The following is a 16,434-nucleotide window of genomic DNA, read 5'->3' on the forward strand; positions in this document are numbered from 1 at the left end:
ATGAAGTCCTAATATTTGATAAGATGAAACATGCTCGCTTTTGACAATTTAAAAGGTTAAATTGCTTATTGAATATATTTCAGGGAATATTATTTTCATTTCGTCTCCAAATTTGGGACCAGTAGTTCTATTTGCTCCGTACGTAAAAGAAAATGAAAAAGGAACTAAACAGTAGGGACCAATACACAAATATGTAAGAAGATCGGGGATGAGAAAGTTAGAATGAGAAAAGTAATAAAACCATGTCATTTTGAGTTGTCTTTTCATCATGAGACGTCAACCAGAAATGAGTTGCTGATAGATTTAGAAAACAACCAGAAGAAAAGGGATTCAAAGATATATATATATGAATTGATCGAATCTTCCATTTTCCATCAGTGTATTACATTGCGTTGAGATCTTTACTGTCTCAATATATATCATCATTTCCATAGGTAAAATTATGTTCACATCTTCGTTAGTAACTTTTTGTTTTATTTGTTCAAATTCTAGTTAAAATTGTCTCTTTCGTTTCTGGGAAAACGTGGGTCAGTTAAAGATTTTCTCCTTTTTTTTTTTTGGGTGTGATCAGTTGGGATTTGCTTAAATTAAAGAAAATAAGTTATTCTGTTAAGCCTGAGATTTGGGGCAAAATATCCTTCTTTTTTGATTAATTTGTTTTCCTAATTGTTCATCAGTAGCTGTAGTGGCAATTCAAATTTTCTTGTTTAGATGTTTAACATGGAAGTAAGCTCTGATTTTTTGTGTGTGTGTGAGATGATTCATAATAATTTTGAATTGATTTAACTTGGGGTTCCTCCATGTATGTTGTATTCACTAGTTTGGATTAAGGATTCATCCTGTTGGACTACTTTACATCTTGTCTCGTATTTTCCAGGAGTCTTTTTTAGTTTATTTAGAGATCTGTATGTCAACAAATTATGGAATAGTGGAACAAAAGTTATTCTTTGGTAACTGCTATCCAAGCCAGACGACCTTCAATCTAATCGTAGTGAAATCCACGCTATTTGCCGCTAAAATGAAGAAAAGCTAGTAATAGGGTTCCTCAGAGTTAAATCCAGATTTTTACCTGTCCACCAAAATATTATGACCACTGCACTATTGTAATGAAATACAGAAGCTAGAACTTCAAAATAATGTCCAATTCCAAAGCCGCTGGAGTTTCTTCTGAATTACAGACCCTAAGTCAGACATGCTTCTTTGTTTTCCACAAACAACATAACTAAAGAAACGCTTAGCTTCCTGTCAAAGTTAGGAAATGATTTTTTTCTCCATTCAAGGAGGGTGTTATATTATGTATTCTTCTTTCCTTGTTATTGATTTTTGCGTGGGTCCCTTTCCCTATAATAGTAGTGTATTTTTTTATGAAACATGCCATACGTACAGCCACGAGCAGATAGATCACACTTTGATTTGTTGCAAGCTCAGTGTTCTAAATTCTAATCAATTGTTGGATTCCCACGTGTTGTACGCCTCTTCCTGAACAATGAAGAAAAAAGAAAAGAATTGCACAATAAGAAGATGGTAGTCTTCTCTTGGAATATGTGTCTACCTATATTCAGTGCTTTTACAAATTTGAGGAGAGGACTCACTCTTCTTCGCTCCTCTGCAGGTGCGAAATATGATCCTTCACGTTTTCTTCCTCCCTCTTCCATTCACTTTTATTACCCTTAAATAAAATGTCCACGATTCATGTGTTTCCGGAGATCCTCTTTTTCACCTGCTGCGGAGGCACACGAGCTTTTTCCAATTTGGGTGTAATTTGGGTGTAATTTTTATTCCATGATTGGTGGGTGATTTCGTCTAATGACATGAGTTTGTAGAAGGATTAGCAATCTCTAAGTTCCTCAGTTCCTCTTAGTTTTGTGTTCCAAGACTGACTTCTGTCAATTGGTCTTTAGAATTTTTGGATTTTCTGGTGATACTCTGCCTCTTGATGTAATGGGATTTGATTACTGGATAAATTTACTATTGTGAAGTCAGATTCTTTTCAATCGGCTGTTTATTTGTTTACCTTTTTCTTTCTTTCGTTTTTGTTTTTCTTCTAAGTTATCTAGCATTGATTTAAATTGGTAAGTTTATGCTCTTACTTTTGGAAACATTAGTTTCCTTTCATTCTTTTCATATACGTTACCCTTATTTCATTCTTTAGCAGGATCTTGTGTGCTTTGCTATGGCAAATTCCAAGGGGCCATCTAGCATGAGGCATATGATGTACAATGGAAAGAGCTCTTTGCTGCCTCCTAAAAGCCCGTTTCCTAGCACATCTTCCTCGTATGTTGATTATCTACCTACTTCTGCTGTCACCCAAAAGGGCATTTCGAAACCCAGAGATGGTTCACACCATCAGCGTACTTCTTCTGAAAGCTGTATTATAGAGGAACAACCATCTTGGTTAGATGATCTTCTTAACGAGCCGGAAACTCCTGTACGCAGAGGTGGCCACCGCCGTTCATCTAGTGACTCCTTTACGTATTGTGATGCTGCTAATATTACAAACTTAGATTACATAGCTCAAGATGATAATAAATTCAGAAACATAACTCCTGTCGCTTCCTGGGGATCCCAAGACTTTGATTATTACAAAGATGCTCGGCATGCCACACTTCATGTTGATCAGAATTCCTCAAACCGACAAAAGAGTAGGGCAAGGGATGCATCTCCAAATGCAATACCACATCGCCGTGGTCTCCCCCCTTCTAGGGAAAGTGTCAAGACTCACAGCTTGGGATCATCATGTCCTCCACAAGAACGAGAGAGGCCCAAATCTGCAGGACGCGACAAGCAGGATTTTGCTGAATCTGTCACTCCTGATCCAAAGGGATCTGGTGAAACACAGGATTCTTCTCACAGCAAGAGTTCTGCATCAGAAAATGACACGAAACGTGCAAAGCAGTAAGTGTAACCATCTCAGCAACCCCAAAGGTCATGGTTGGGACGTGAATAAGAATATTTTTAGTATGTTGATATTTGCAAGAAAAGATAATTAATACTTAAGATAATCCTTTGTTTCTGTTTCTTTAGTGTAGTTCTTTGTTTCTGTTTCCATGGTTTGTCCATTGTTCTACATTATTTTCATTGCATGCACGTACTATCAGTTTACTGGATCTTTGAGTTAGTTGGAGGCTTCTAACCAGGATATGAGATCCATAAATGGGATTCTAACTATCATTAATAAGTAATTATAGCATGTTATTGTCTTCTGAATCTTTTAGCAAATGCAGTGATATTATTGTGATTTTAAGTTTTTACCTTCTAAAACTTTGATAATATTATATACTGAACAGACTACAGGCCTACGGCCAACGTTGTAGGGATAGTCTGCGCTCTTCGAAATTTTCAAGGAATGCCTATGGTGGTCAAATCCTATCAATCCATAGACGTTGACAAAAGTAGGTGAATTTAACATCTAACAAGGTAGTCATTCATTTTTATGCTACCGGAATGATATACATGTCAGAAAGCTTTTTTCTTCCCACCATCTGTGCTTGACCTTGTTCTCAATTCATCCTCCGTAATTTCTTGGACCCCTTAAAAGTAACCTTTCCCATCTTCAATAAATCAATCTAATACGAAGACTATATCACTTTTCCTGTTATGTGATTTATACTTGGCAAATTACCGCATCCTCCATTCTTATTTAGCATACGTCTCTAGCTAGCTTCAATGCTTCAAATTACTCCGGGATTTTTTTTTAAAGTTTCACTTTCACCCAATCAACTGGTCGTCTGTCATCTAATTTGATAGAGATGGACATTTTGATTTTGGTGAGGAAGTATATGTTTGGTCTACAATGTTCTCCCCTTTTATTATGGGATTTTCCAACTGACACTTATCTGCTATTTATATTATTTATATTTGGACATTGTTTACTGTTATTTAACATATATTGAGGTTTACTAAGACAAGGTGCCATCTAATGCAGACAATTTGCTCAACGTTCACGAGTTAGGAAGCTTCAATATATATCTGAACTGGAAAGAAATGCTCAAGCTCTGCAGGCATGTAAAGCAATATAAAGTGGTAATTGGATGTATGATGGATGTTGTATTTTGTTACAATTGCTGATCTGATCATTGTTTTGATTCCAGGCTGAAGGTTCTGAGGTGTCCGCTGAGCTTGAATTCCTTAACCAGAAGACTCTTATTCTCAGCATGGAGAATAAAGCCCTAAAGCAGCGCTTAGAAAATTTATCTCAAGAGCAGCTGATAAAGCATTGTAAGTTTCTTCTTTATCTGTTTTACTTTATTGTTGTACCTGCTATTTCCAGTGTTATAAAGTTGAATATGCAGCTAATATGAGTTTAAACCTACATAATTGGAAATCAGGGTTATCAAGATAGAAGTATTACATGAATATGTTTTCATGGTGAATATAAATCTAAGGTTGGTTTGGATTCAGATGAGCTGGGATAGCGGGTGTTGTTTTTCTAAAACTAGAGACACATTGTGTTGAGCAATCTTTAAGGTTGGTTTGGATTCAGATGAAAAGTGGGTGTTGTTTTCCTAAAACTGGAAACACATTGTGTTGAGCAATCTTTAACTTCATTAGCAAATGACTTGTTTTCTGGGAGAAAAATGGGGATAATTAGTGGTAATTACAGAAAGCATGATTTTTCTTTTGAGGGAAAACTGACTATTCTGGAAATCTACAACTTCCGTGAATTTATAAATTTTGTTTAGCTTTTCAGGAGCTTTATATGAAGCAGCATGCCTTATTCTTACTGCCTATCACTTCGGAAAGCACAATCATAAAAAGGTTTTTCCTGTGGAAACAATAATGGAATTAAGAAGTACTACCTCTGTTTCTAAATAAATGGGGTTTTAGGCTTTTCATTTTGTTTCCAAAGAAGTGGTGCTTTAGGATTTCAAGAAGAAATTGATCTTATTCTTCCAAAAACATCCTTATTTACATAATCAAGGATCATTAAGTAGCTTTTTTTTTTTTTTTTCCTAAGCATTTAATTCGGGGTAAGTAAGTAAAAACACTCCTAATTTTCTAGGAGTGAGCAGTTTCTTAAGGGATGTGCATAAGCTAAAAAACCCACTTATTATAAAACGGAGGGAGTAATAAATAATAAAGCAGATACTGGAGTTAGCCTCTCTACCTCCAAGGTAGGGGTAAGGTCTGCGTACACTCTACCCTCCCCAGACCCCACTTTGTGGGATTACACTGGGTTTGTTGTTGTTGTACTGGAGGTGATTCAACCTAAACTATGGTGCTTCTTGGAAGATGACAACAGTTGTATCTGCTTTTCAAGTGGATAGCATAACTAGGTCAACGCTTTTTTTTTTTTTTTTAAGGAACTGGGCAAACTTTTTTCAACTGCAAAATATCACTGGCTTTATTATGGCTGAGGAACTTTCGTAGTTGAATTAACGATGCACCTAAAATAACTGTTCTATTTTCGGGATGGCGGTGACTAGAAAGCTGCTAATATTGATATAGGAGTAAGTTCATTCTATTAGCTTTTCGGAAACTAAACCTTGTACGTGATCTGTGCAGTGGAGCATGAAGTACTGGAAAGAGAAAGAGGAAGGCTACGAGCATTGTATCAGCAACAGCAGCTGCCACAGTCACAGCAGCAACAGCAATCGTCATCCAGCCATCGGCGTACTACTAGTAGGGATCTTGATCAACAATTTGCAGACCTCTCTTTGAAACACAAAGGCCAACTTCACATGTGACTGTAGCTTGGATTTTAATCACATCTTAGTCCCGACTCTCCCTCAGCTGATTTTGCCTGGCAAGTGACAAAAATTGCACGATTTTAATTGTGCATGGCGTGGTAAAAAAGAGCTCATTTCGTCCTTGTGCTCTCTCTCAACAGCTTTGCCGCCTCCACCGTCCGCCAGTGATTCTAATTTCTTACATAGTATGTATCCCCTCAACTTTATTTGTTAAGCATAGTGGTCTTTTTATGTGCACCTGGTGGTCTGTGCTAGGGAGTAGCATTTGTGGCAGTTGACTCGCCTGAGGTGGCTAATTCCGGCATGATTTCTCCTTTGTATGTTTAAACTCATCAGTTTTGCATCAGCTTTCGTTGTTGTAAAATTTCCCAGCTATTGGTTCCACCATTTTTACCTTCTCAGGTAATTCATGAACATTGACTTGTAAGCATTAACAGTGGAGCTCCATCAACTCATTATGTCCTTTCTTCTTTAGGCTATGAAACCATTTTGTTTCTGCAATTGTTAATGGTAGACAGCACAGCAAGCCCCCAGGGCGTTGGTTCAGCGGCAAGGATGCAACACATGATGGGTGGGTGATGTGTGAGTTTGGTGCACGTCGAGCTTTGAATCTTGATGTGGACTAGCATGGTTTTTAAGTACGCATTATGGTAGATTTCTCTCACCTAAAAAATGGAAGGAGCACTTCACTGAATGATTGGTGAAGTATGGGATGTTCACTAAAAAATCCCAAAAGTAGGGAGTGCTCTTCTTTTCAAGCCTTCTGCCTTACAGTCTATAGACCTTACTTCGCTAATCTTTTATTTTCTCTGGGGATTTAGTTTGAATTGCCGTCTCAGTAGTAGTTGCATTCCCTCTGGTCCCCTTGACAGAGGAAAAGAAAGAAAGGCTACTATTGGCTGATTCAACAAGGGAGAAACGCATCCATTCAAAGTGCTCCTATTCCTACGTTGACACCAAGAGAAACAAACCCTGGAGTCTTCTCTCTATACATTCCTTCATAATCATAAATGATGGAATGCTTAGCTTACTAAACCATTGGTAGTAAGTAGTTGGTAGAAGGGCAGACTCACACTCCCTGGAGTTTCAAAACATGCTTGTTAACTAGAGTTGGGCTAGAAGCCTAATTTGTGCTCGTCCAAGGTTTCAAGGTGGGAAAACTAATTTTTTTTGCTCCTGCTGTTACTCAAAATCAATATACTGCTATTTTTTTCCTAAAAAATTTACTAAACACCTCAATTCTCTAAAATAAGTATTTAAAAAAAAAGAAGTACTTTTCACTTCCTAGAAGCTTGGCCGAACATTCTATGAAGGTGATAAAAACTTGTCAATTGGAAAAAAAGTAGGATGCTGATGAACTGAACCTTGAATGTAGTCTAGTATAGCATGTTGAGAGCAGCAGTATTTCAAAGGATTGCAGAATTACCATGCCATATTCACTAAATTTAGATCAATAGCCATATCAGAAAGGATGCACTCTCGTCCTTAAGTGTACTCCTCTAATTTTTTTTTTTGGGAGAAGTCAAACAATATTTCTCTGAATACTACTACTTCTAATATTTTTTTTTTTTTTTTTTTTGATTTATTAAAGCTGCTATTTATAGTACTTCTAGGTGATTTCTAAATATATAAAATCTATTTTAAAATATTATAAACCAATATCTTAATTGCCACCTGAAATATATTATTTGGACATAGTAACGGACCAAATAATATGTTTAAATGATGTGTGTTTATTATTTTAACTTTAACTTAAAATACGGAATCCTTAATTGAAAAATTATTTGTGAAGTATTTAAGTCTATACTATTTATTAAGAGGTCAAAATCATTTTCACTCCCAACTTTGCTTTGAAAATCAAACTCCCATCAAATTTGAACAATAGTCATTCTCCCCTCATTATCTTAATTTACTTTTTAAAATTCCTATTTTACCCTTACATTATCAACTTGTCTTTTTTTTTTTAAAAAAAAAAAATTTCTTTAAAATCATGATATTTTTTATCTTCTTAATCTATATAGCTAATTTCCTATAAGAAAATAAATATTATTTTCGAGACGGAAAAAGAAAAGTAAGAAATTCTAATTGAGCATATAACTTAATGTCATTCTATAATGAAACAAATGAGAAGAATAAGATTTTTTTTTTATTAATAATAATCAAAACTCTAATATCTGTATTTATACAAGTAAAAATAATAGGTAATAATGACTTCATAAATATATTTCAATGCAAGTAATACAAACTAATTAATAAAAATAGAGGTATATTATTTAAAAATATTTCATTAATGACAACCAAACTAGTTCATATATTGATAATAGAGAATAAGAGAGAACTGAAACTTAAAATCTGCATATACATATATGTAAAATAACAAGTAATATGTATATGTGTGTGTGTGTGGTGTGTACATGCATGTAATATTAAAATGAGTCCGCAACTTAAATGACCTAAAAAGTGGCTGTAGGGACCAAAATAACCCAATAAAAAAAAGTTACCAAAGTAACCTTTGCACCCTAAATTAGTGCGTAATAGGACCAAACTACAAATTTTTAGTTAAGTCCTATTGCGCACTAATTTAGTGCACAATAGGGTTGTATTTTTTTTTTTTTTCAATTTTAAAGTTTTTCAATTTCACGTTTTTTCAATACTTTGACCAAAGATTAGTCATATTTTAAAACGCCGGAATATCAATATTTTATATAGAACCTGATATCTTTTTCTGCGAACAATAATGTAGGCTCAATACATCAACTATACGCAAACGTTTGGATCGTCGTTTTAGGGGTTGTAAAGTGCCCGAATTAGGTTTTGTTTGTTTGGAAACTTGTTATCTTTAGATTTAAGTGTTTATTTATAATTAGTTTAGGATGTCACGCGAGTTAGTTATATACGATAAGATAGCAAAGAGTAAAATAATATTTATCATTAAGAAATGGATACGCAAAAAGTATACTTAATTTTTACTTGAACCCTGCATCATGCACCCAGGTTGTTTTCTCAATGCTCCCACCTAGGTTTGATCCTTGGTGGTTGGCATAAAAATAGAGGGCTAAACAACCAAGCCAAGTTGGTGAAAGCTACAACGTACACACTTTTTATTTTTTTATAATGTTCACTAATGCCATCTAACTTGTTTTCATAAATTGAATTCTGAATCTTGAAATGGACATTCAAAACATCATTACCACGAAATTTTATCACTCGATTTTTACTAAAGATGAATGAAAATTGTGCACCAAGTTGGGGTAAAATTCAAATTGAATGGGAAAAAGGGGATTTTGTATAAACTGGCTTGGCCAAACCGCCTTGCGGTAGTTTGCGCCGCTAGATCTCCAAAAAATATCCAAAATATATTTTTTTTTTTTTTGCCTAAATCGGACGTCCGAGGGCAAAATTATGATCGTTTAAAGTTTCACCAATTTATAACTCCTTTTTCTCCCTATACTCATTATTTGATAATTTTATCTTATCAATTTATATAACTACTTAATTATACTGGATAAATTTTTTTGACTTGCATAACGCATTAATTTACTGCGTTATTCAAACAATTTTTTTTAAAAGTTTTTTTTTTTTTAACCTAAAGATAATAAGTTTCCAAATAAATAAAACTTACTTCGGGGTAGTTTACAACCCCTAAAACGATGATCCAAAGGTTTGCGTATACTTGATGTATTGAGCCTACTTTATTGTTCGCAGAAAAAGTTATCAGGTTTTATATAAAATATTGATATTCCAGCGTTTTGAAAGATGACTAATCTTTAGTCAAAGTATGGAAAAAACATGAAATTTCAAAACTTTAAAATTGAAAATAAAAATAAAAAATACAACCCCTATTGCGCACTAAATTAGTGCGCAATAGAACTTAACTGAAAATTTGCAGTTTGGTCCTATTGCGCACTAAGGGGTCGTTCGGTACGAAGGATAAACATAAATAGTTCTGGGATAAGAATTTATCAATTCCTTATCTCTTGTTTGGTTAGTAATTATGGGATAAGTTATTCCAGGAGTAAAAATAGTGCTGGGATAACTTATACCTGCCATAGGGTGGAATAAGTTATCCCCAGATAAGGAAGAAACATTTTCTTTTTTGAGATTATCCAATGTATAATACTTTTAGTCCGACATATCAAACAGTCAATAAAAAATAACTCCAGAATAACTAATTCCAGCATAACTTCTCCCAATGTAATTAATCCCAGCATAACTTATCCCAGCATAATTTGTTTTTGAACCAAACGACCCAATATTTTTTTATTGGGTTATTTTGCTCCCTACAGCTACTTTTTGGGTCATTTAAGTTGTGGACTCATATTAAAATAGCAATCATACTTTTTGATTTTTAAAGCAAAGTTGGGGATTCAAAATGATTTTCACCCATTTATTTAATTTTGGATTTTTGGTGCTTTACAAACTTTATTTAGTTTTATGACCTTTTTATAAGAGATCTACAATTTTTACACACAGGAGATCTGAAAAAAACACATAAGATATTCGAAAAAGCCCTTTTTTTTCTATTCAAATTATAAGGGGGCAAGAAATCCTATTTTCACGATTCATAATTTTCACTCATAAAACTTTAACTTTAACCCAAAAAAAAAAAAAATTCATACTCAAACACAATTTTTTTTTCAACGTAAACTTCAAAACTCGGGAGCGTAATTCTTCGATCCAGTTCGGTTAGACCAGTGCGTTTTTCAATTTTAACCAAAAAGTAGGCAACAAAGTATTAGCTCCCGTTTGACCATAGATTTTGGGAGCATATTTTAAAAATTTGTTTTCAAATCTTTGTTTGGCCATAAAATTTTGACAGATTTTGAAAATAAATCTTCAAATCTTATATCCTGGCTCAAACCAGTTTTTGGGCCAAAATCTATGTTTTGGCCTTTTCAAGACCTTTAAAACCTATCCCAAACTTTTGTATTTTATAAAAAGCTCCCATCTGTTTATGAACCAACTAATTCTATCAACTATGTTCATCAATTAAAGCCGTATTTACCATATTTTCATAATTAAACCAGACTCTTTTATAAAGTGAACGAGTTAAGCTATACCAAACATTAGAAAAAGAAACCTAGGGAAAATTGCTAATCCGCTGTGAAGATAAAAATGGATCTTTGTATTGTAGTAGCTAGTAAGTGTGTAGGTAGCAATTGTTATTAAAATATCACGTTCTACATAATTTGGAATTAGTAAGTATGCATATTTTATATGGTTGGGTATTCTTGATAGTTTGTAGAACTTATGGGATAAGTGATGTTTCATATTTTCCAAAACAAAAAGTGAAATATGTTTTGAAAAAACTATTGCCAAACAAACTTTCAAAACTTGAAAAATTTCACCCAAATCGAATTTTTCAATTTTTTCTTTTGGGAACCTATGGCCTTAATTATCCTGAGAAAGAAAGGGCAATTCATCAATCAATAATTACAGATGCAACAATTTTTATTTAGAGAAAGAAACAAAAAAGAAAATTAAGAAAAGGGCAGCTTAGTAATTATCAGACTGTCTCACTATGTTTTGGGTTCAAAATTGATCATTACTAAAGCTACATTGCTGCGCTTGACATCTACATTTTTTGAGGTGACCCCATTTTTACCATATCTTAATCTTGGCAAAAAGAAACCATCTTTATATGTTTAATATATCACTTTTTTACCTTTTTTTTTTTTTTTTTTTTTGGGAAATGGCAAGTGTTAACTTGATCTTTTACTCATTGCATAATATTATTACTGGTTTCTTTTTCATACTTTAATTTATAGACACTGGTATCTGAAGCAATGCATGTTTGTCATGCATTCATTAAAAAAATAAAATGAAAATGTATATTAAAGATGTCGTTCTTGTTAAAATTAGTTGTATTTGGCACCCAAAATGTTGTATATTTGGGATGAGGGTTTATGGAGTCTATTGTTGATTCTATTTACCTGACTGAGTTCCGTGTTTTTACTTTGAGAGGAACAGGTTGCAGAGCTTTTGCTATACCATTTTGCTGGAAATATGTCAGGGTAAGTGCAATTTTATTATTGTCAAGTTCAGTTAGGTTTACTTGATTGTAGTTGTTCCTATAGATGTCATTTCCGTTTGTAGTGATATCCGAGACGAGTCAAAACTGCAGGACCTGATTGAATTATTTGATCGGCTTTACGAGTAATTTTTGCAACTTAGTGTGCAATTGTGTTTGTATGTGTAGTAGACAGTGTTACCCTAGTGCTGTTTGAATTATTCTTTTACGCTTACATTGAGTCCCATGTATGCCCGAAGTCTTTAGTTTGCATGCCAGTGGATGATTGTGCAGTTTAGAGAATCGTTAGTTTTAAGGAGTTTGTTACAAATTATTGAGTATTAGAATGAAATTCGTCCAAATAGAGTGGAATTGATATGAGGGATTCACATAACACAGACTTAGTTGGAGACTGGGATACTTGATTGATTGGTCGTAGCAGACAATACTATATACAATTGTTTCATGTTTTGAGATGTCACGAAACAGGAAAAATAATATATTCAGAGGTAATATTAGTTTGTAGTTACTCCTATAACGTTCTTCCGAAGAACCCATTTAGCATAACCGTGTAAAACTTTGCTGCTTATGTCAATTGCTTGTAGTAGAGCCAAATACTACCTGCCTGATAAAGCTTGTAATGTACTACTAACCACAAAAACATGCTATCACCGCCCCAAATACAGAAGTAAGACACATAGCAAACTCTTTTATCAATTGGTTGATGAGAAGTGATGTGGATAGACAAGACTGTTCTTCAAAATGTTTTTCTTAGAAAAATCTGGATGATTTGGTGTTTAGTTTTGTGGAGTCCGGAACCTAAATGAGGAAAGAAAAAGTCAAATGGACCGAAACAAGGACAAAAAACCAGTAACTAAACTTACCATAGCGCAATAATTTCATGCGCTATAGGGGACGGCGCATGAAATTACTATGCTATAGGTAGTTTAGTTACAGTTTTTTAGCCATTACTTCGGTCAGTTTGGCTTCTTTCCCGTCATTTAGGTAGCGGTTCGTGTAATTTTTTACTTGTTGAAGTATTTAGATGAAAGGTGAGGTCGTTTTTAAATGAACAAATTGAAAATTCCCAGTGTAGGAACCCCTATCAAGTATGGAAAATAACTTCGAATTAACAAAGAACCAATCGACCAGGATCTTGTTCTTGAAGCGATTTGATAGGCAGATTCAAGAAACGGATGTATCTCAAGTTATAGGCGTCGGATTAAAGTGATTCAAAAACTATGTGAAAGACGAAGATTTGACCTATAAAAATAACTATTGAATCGTTTAAATCTAGTAAGTATTGGCGGACGATGGAAAGAAAATTAAAGGTTATGGGTATGAACTAGAACGAATTTTAATCAAGAAACGCGTTCTTGAATGATCAAGAACAAATAAAGTTCCTAAGTCACCACTTGAAATCAATTAACGTGATAAAGAAACACCACACGCAACTGAAAACAAAGTAAAGACTATAACCACCTTGCTTGGAACCAAAAACAAGGATAAAGAACACCAAATAGAGAAAATAACTTTATTGCAAACTAGGGTTTAAGCTCAAAAACGTGAATAGTGTTTAACAAAGAATAAGAACCCTTCATATAGGCCTAGGGTCTCTTCTTTGATGACTACAAATCCCTATTCTACTCTAGAAAGGAAATAGCTAAAAACAAGGAAAGTAAAATCCCTATTCTACAAGGAAAAGAATAAAGAAAACTAAATCCTACTACAACTAGGATAAAAGTCCTATTAATGATAGGAAATTAAATCCTACTAAAATATAAATCAACAAACAAGAAACCTATTTAGAAAAGGATTCAAGAAACAAGAATTCTCATTCTTGAAAGAAATTGATCTTCAAACTTGAGCTTCTTGGACTTTCTTTCTCTTGAATTTTCAATCTTGTGTTTCTTGGATTTGTTGATCTTCTTCATCTTTCATCACTCCCCCATCTTCATCCTTATTTATCATCTCTTTATCTGTCTCCTTTCTTGATTTTACGTGAATGTTGCTGAACTGGACTTTTTCTTTCTTTTGTTCAATTATTCATGCCACATTGGATAGTAATTTGTTGCCGAATTAATATTTTGTTCTTTTAGTTTTTTTTTTTTTTTTTTTTTTTTTTTTTTTGCTACCTTCAACTTTGCCATAGGGATCTCTGCTTAATGTTCCCTTTGACTGTAGAGAGGATGTTGCCGTTGCGGTTGCTGTTGCCGAGACTCCTGCTCCAGCACTTGGAGAGCCCATGGACATCATGACAGCTTTGCAGCTGGTGTTGAGGAAGTCTAGAGCTCATGGAGGCCTCTCTCGGGGACTACATGAAGGTGCAAAGGTGATTGAGAAGCATGCTGCACAGCTTTGTGTGTTAACAGAGGACTGCGACCAGCCAGATTATGTCAAATTGGTCAAAGCACTTTGTGCTGATCACAATGTCATTTTGATTACGGTCCCCAATGCAAAAACTCTTGGCGAATGGGCTGGTGTAAGTTTATTTATGGTTGACTTTTTAGCTCTAAGGCTCTCTCATTTTTTACTGTCTACAACTGTTACCTTCTGAATTCGACAATGAACTGGGACGTAACAAAAAGCCCGCTATTTAAGTGGAGAAGGGTAGAGAGGGGCACTCTCTTTTAAGTCGTTATGGACAGAGTTATTAACTGTGCTCTATTAATCCGAGGATTTCTCGGTTATAAAAAAGACCTATTGATTGTCGTTTTTGATTGACTTCTCTTGATGTGCATTTTCATGTGACATGTGAATCATTGGAGTAGAGACTTTTTGTGTATTTTTCTGTTCACTCTTATCTTTGGGCTGTGTTCACAGTTGTGTAAGATCGATTCTGAAGGGAAAGCAAGGAAGGTCGTCGGCTGTGCCTGTGTTGTTGTGAAGGTATATCCATGAACTGCTGCGTATCATGATCTATTTCTAAAATGCATATAATTTGGTTCTATATCTTGCTATAATTAAAGGAAAAATTACTTGGGCTACATTTCTTTATTGAAAATGCTGAAATATGAGCAGAGCCATATATAAGTTATGAAAAGTGAAGATTTTTTAGTTACAGGTTTCAAAAAAAAAAAAAAAAAAAAGTGAAGATTTTCCATCCTAGTTAATCTTCTGTATGATTTTGCAGGATTACGGGGAAGAGACTGAGGGTCTACATATTGTCCAGGAGTACGTGAAGTCCCATTAATTCATGTGACAATCTCTTGTTGGCATCGAGCAAGGCCTATGAAACCGTGTTCCCATTTAAACTCAAACATGATAGGAGTAGTCAGCCATCCCTTTGGCCTTATGTGTACCTCCAGTTGATTTTCAGTTTTTAAGACTAAGTGGAAAATCTTCAGCATAGTGTCCTTCCAGTTTTGTTTTCTCATTTGAAAAGAATATTGATTTACTTGTCGAAAATCGGAAACTTTCTTCTGCCTTGTTCTTTTAGTTTGATGGCTAAAGGATAAATTTAAAATAGTTTAGATATATAAATTGACAGTGTAAAGAATTTTTATACTAGAAGTGTGATTTTTTTTTTTTTTTTAATTTTCTGAGCATAGAATTTTAGTCCTACCCATAATATACATCTATTGAAAACGTTCAGGCTCCTAGAAGTAGAGTTGTTAGTTGTTCCGTTTGTTTCAGTCAGAGCCTTACTGGCCACGAATTCAGTCGATCTTAAATCACCTGGCCCTCCTATATCAATTTTATGTATTTGTTTGTGCTGCTCTGTCTTAAGTCTATTTCATTCTGATACTAAATAATCGCGTTGTTCAAGGCAAAAAGTCACTTTAGATCTCACACTTACCCTGAGACAAATAAATAATTTAATTCCAACTGGTTATTGCCTTCATAGTCCCTTATTATCACATTCAATCATCGTATTGTCACACCTATCTTGTTTTTGTGATATGTTTTTGGTGCAATCTACCCAAAACATACCAGAAAGTAGCAATACAAAATCTATGCTCCACTATATTTGGTGCAATTTGGTACAAAATAGCAGTAAAATTTTGAACTATGCTCCCTCCACTGTAATTGGTACTCCATATTTTCCTTAGAAAGAATGCAGTTGATTGGTTATATAACAAATTTATCTGAGTTGGTAACATGGTTTTGGAAAAAGATAAAGGTGACAATCGCATAGATAAACATATGGAGTACATACTAATACTACGCAATGAGAATTAATCATGCTCATTAGTAATTAGCTTTTGAGAGATCAAGCTGTGAGTATAAACATAGACATTGTGAATGTCAACTTCATCGATGTCATCAGGCCACAGAATAAATGGACCTTTGGATGTTCTAAATACAGTTCAATGATCAGAAGAAGATAAGCAACTTAGAAGCACTTCACCATTCCTAAATCCATATTTTGGTACGGTTAAAGGAACCCCAACAGTCGGCTTAGTAAGCATTTTAGTCCGATTCTTTGGAATCATGAATTTCAAAAGACTTGAAAAAAAATAAAAAGTTGAACCAAACTAATGCAAAAAAAAAAAAAAAAAATTACATCATTAGTATTAAACACGAAATTCATCGTGAAAGGACCATCGCAAAAATACGATTTGGGCCTTTCCTGCCTCAATTTTGTGCATGAATGGTGTCAACTGTTTTTTTTTTGCGTTACCTTTCCAATCACATTTTTTCCCATACTTTGGGCAAAGATTAGTCATGTTTCAAAATCCCAAAATATCAATATTTTATATAAAACTTAATATCTTTTTTTTCAAATAATGT

At 34.2% G+C, this 16,434-nt stretch overlaps 2 protein-coding genes across 4 annotated transcripts; both read left to right on the forward strand.

The window, feature by feature from the left end:
* The first annotated feature begins 282 nt into the window (after positions 1–282).
* Positions 283–6,191, forward strand: LOC132056423 (uncharacterized protein At4g06598-like). Of its 3 annotated transcripts, XM_059448620.1 has the most exons (6): positions 283–434; positions 2,156–2,895; positions 3,295–3,392; positions 3,926–4,001; positions 4,092–4,218; positions 5,506–5,699. In XM_059448620.1, the coding sequence occupies exons 2-5, from the start codon at positions 2,174–2,176 to the stop codon at positions 4,171–4,173; spliced, it is 978 nt and encodes a 325-aa protein (XP_059304603.1). In that variant the 5' UTR covers positions 283–434; positions 2,156–2,173; the 3' UTR covers positions 4,174–4,218; positions 5,506–5,699. The 3 variants fall into 3 exon arrangements, with proteins under 3 accessions (XP_059304603.1, XP_059304601.1, XP_059304602.1); XM_059448618.1 differs by lacking the exon at positions 3,295–3,392 and having other exon boundaries at positions 284–434; positions 5,506–6,191; XM_059448619.1 differs by lacking the exon at positions 3,295–3,392 and having other exon boundaries at positions 314–434; positions 2,153–2,895; positions 5,506–6,191.
* Positions 6,192–11,606: 5,415 nt separating this feature from the next.
* LOC132058285 (small ribosomal subunit protein eS12-like) lies at positions 11,607–15,168 on the forward strand. The gene is made up of 4 exons (XM_059450834.1): positions 11,607–11,704; positions 13,885–14,182; positions 14,524–14,589; positions 14,834–15,168. Exons 1-4 carry the CDS (start codon positions 11,697–11,699, stop codon positions 14,891–14,893), a joined length of 432 nt encoding a protein of 143 aa, XP_059306817.1. The 5' UTR covers positions 11,607–11,696; the 3' UTR covers positions 14,894–15,168.
* The last annotated feature ends 1,266 nt before the right edge of the window (positions 15,169–16,434 follow it).

This window comes from Lycium ferocissimum, chromosome 5 (genome assembly GCF_029784015.1).
Source record: "Lycium ferocissimum isolate CSIRO_LF1 chromosome 5, AGI_CSIRO_Lferr_CH_V1, whole genome shotgun sequence".
In the NCBI taxonomy this organism is placed as follows: Eukaryota; Viridiplantae; Streptophyta; class Magnoliopsida; order Solanales; family Solanaceae; genus Lycium; species Lycium ferocissimum.

Excerpts from the sequence above, each read along its gene's own strand:
- LOC132056423 (XM_059448618.1), top strand. The coding sequence starts at position 2,174 with ATGGCAAATTCCAAGGGGCCATCTAGCATGAGGCATATGATGTACAAT. Across the intron at positions 2,896-3,925 it reads GACACGAAACGTGCAAAGCA|ACAATTTGCTCAACGTTCAC; the intron begins GTAAGTGTAACC and ends CATCTAATGCAG. Across the intron at positions 4,219-5,505 it reads AGAGCAGCTGATAAAGCATT|TGGAGCATGAAGTACTGGAA; the intron begins GTAAGTTTCTTC and ends TGATCTGTGCAG.
- LOC132058285 (XM_059450834.1), top strand. Across the intron at positions 14,183-14,523 it reads CTCTTGGCGAATGGGCTGGT|TTGTGTAAGATCGATTCTGA; the intron begins GTAAGTTTATTT and ends CTGTGTTCACAG. Across the intron at positions 14,590-14,833 it reads GTGCCTGTGTTGTTGTGAAG|GATTACGGGGAAGAGACTGA; the intron begins GTATATCCATGA and ends ATGATTTTGCAG.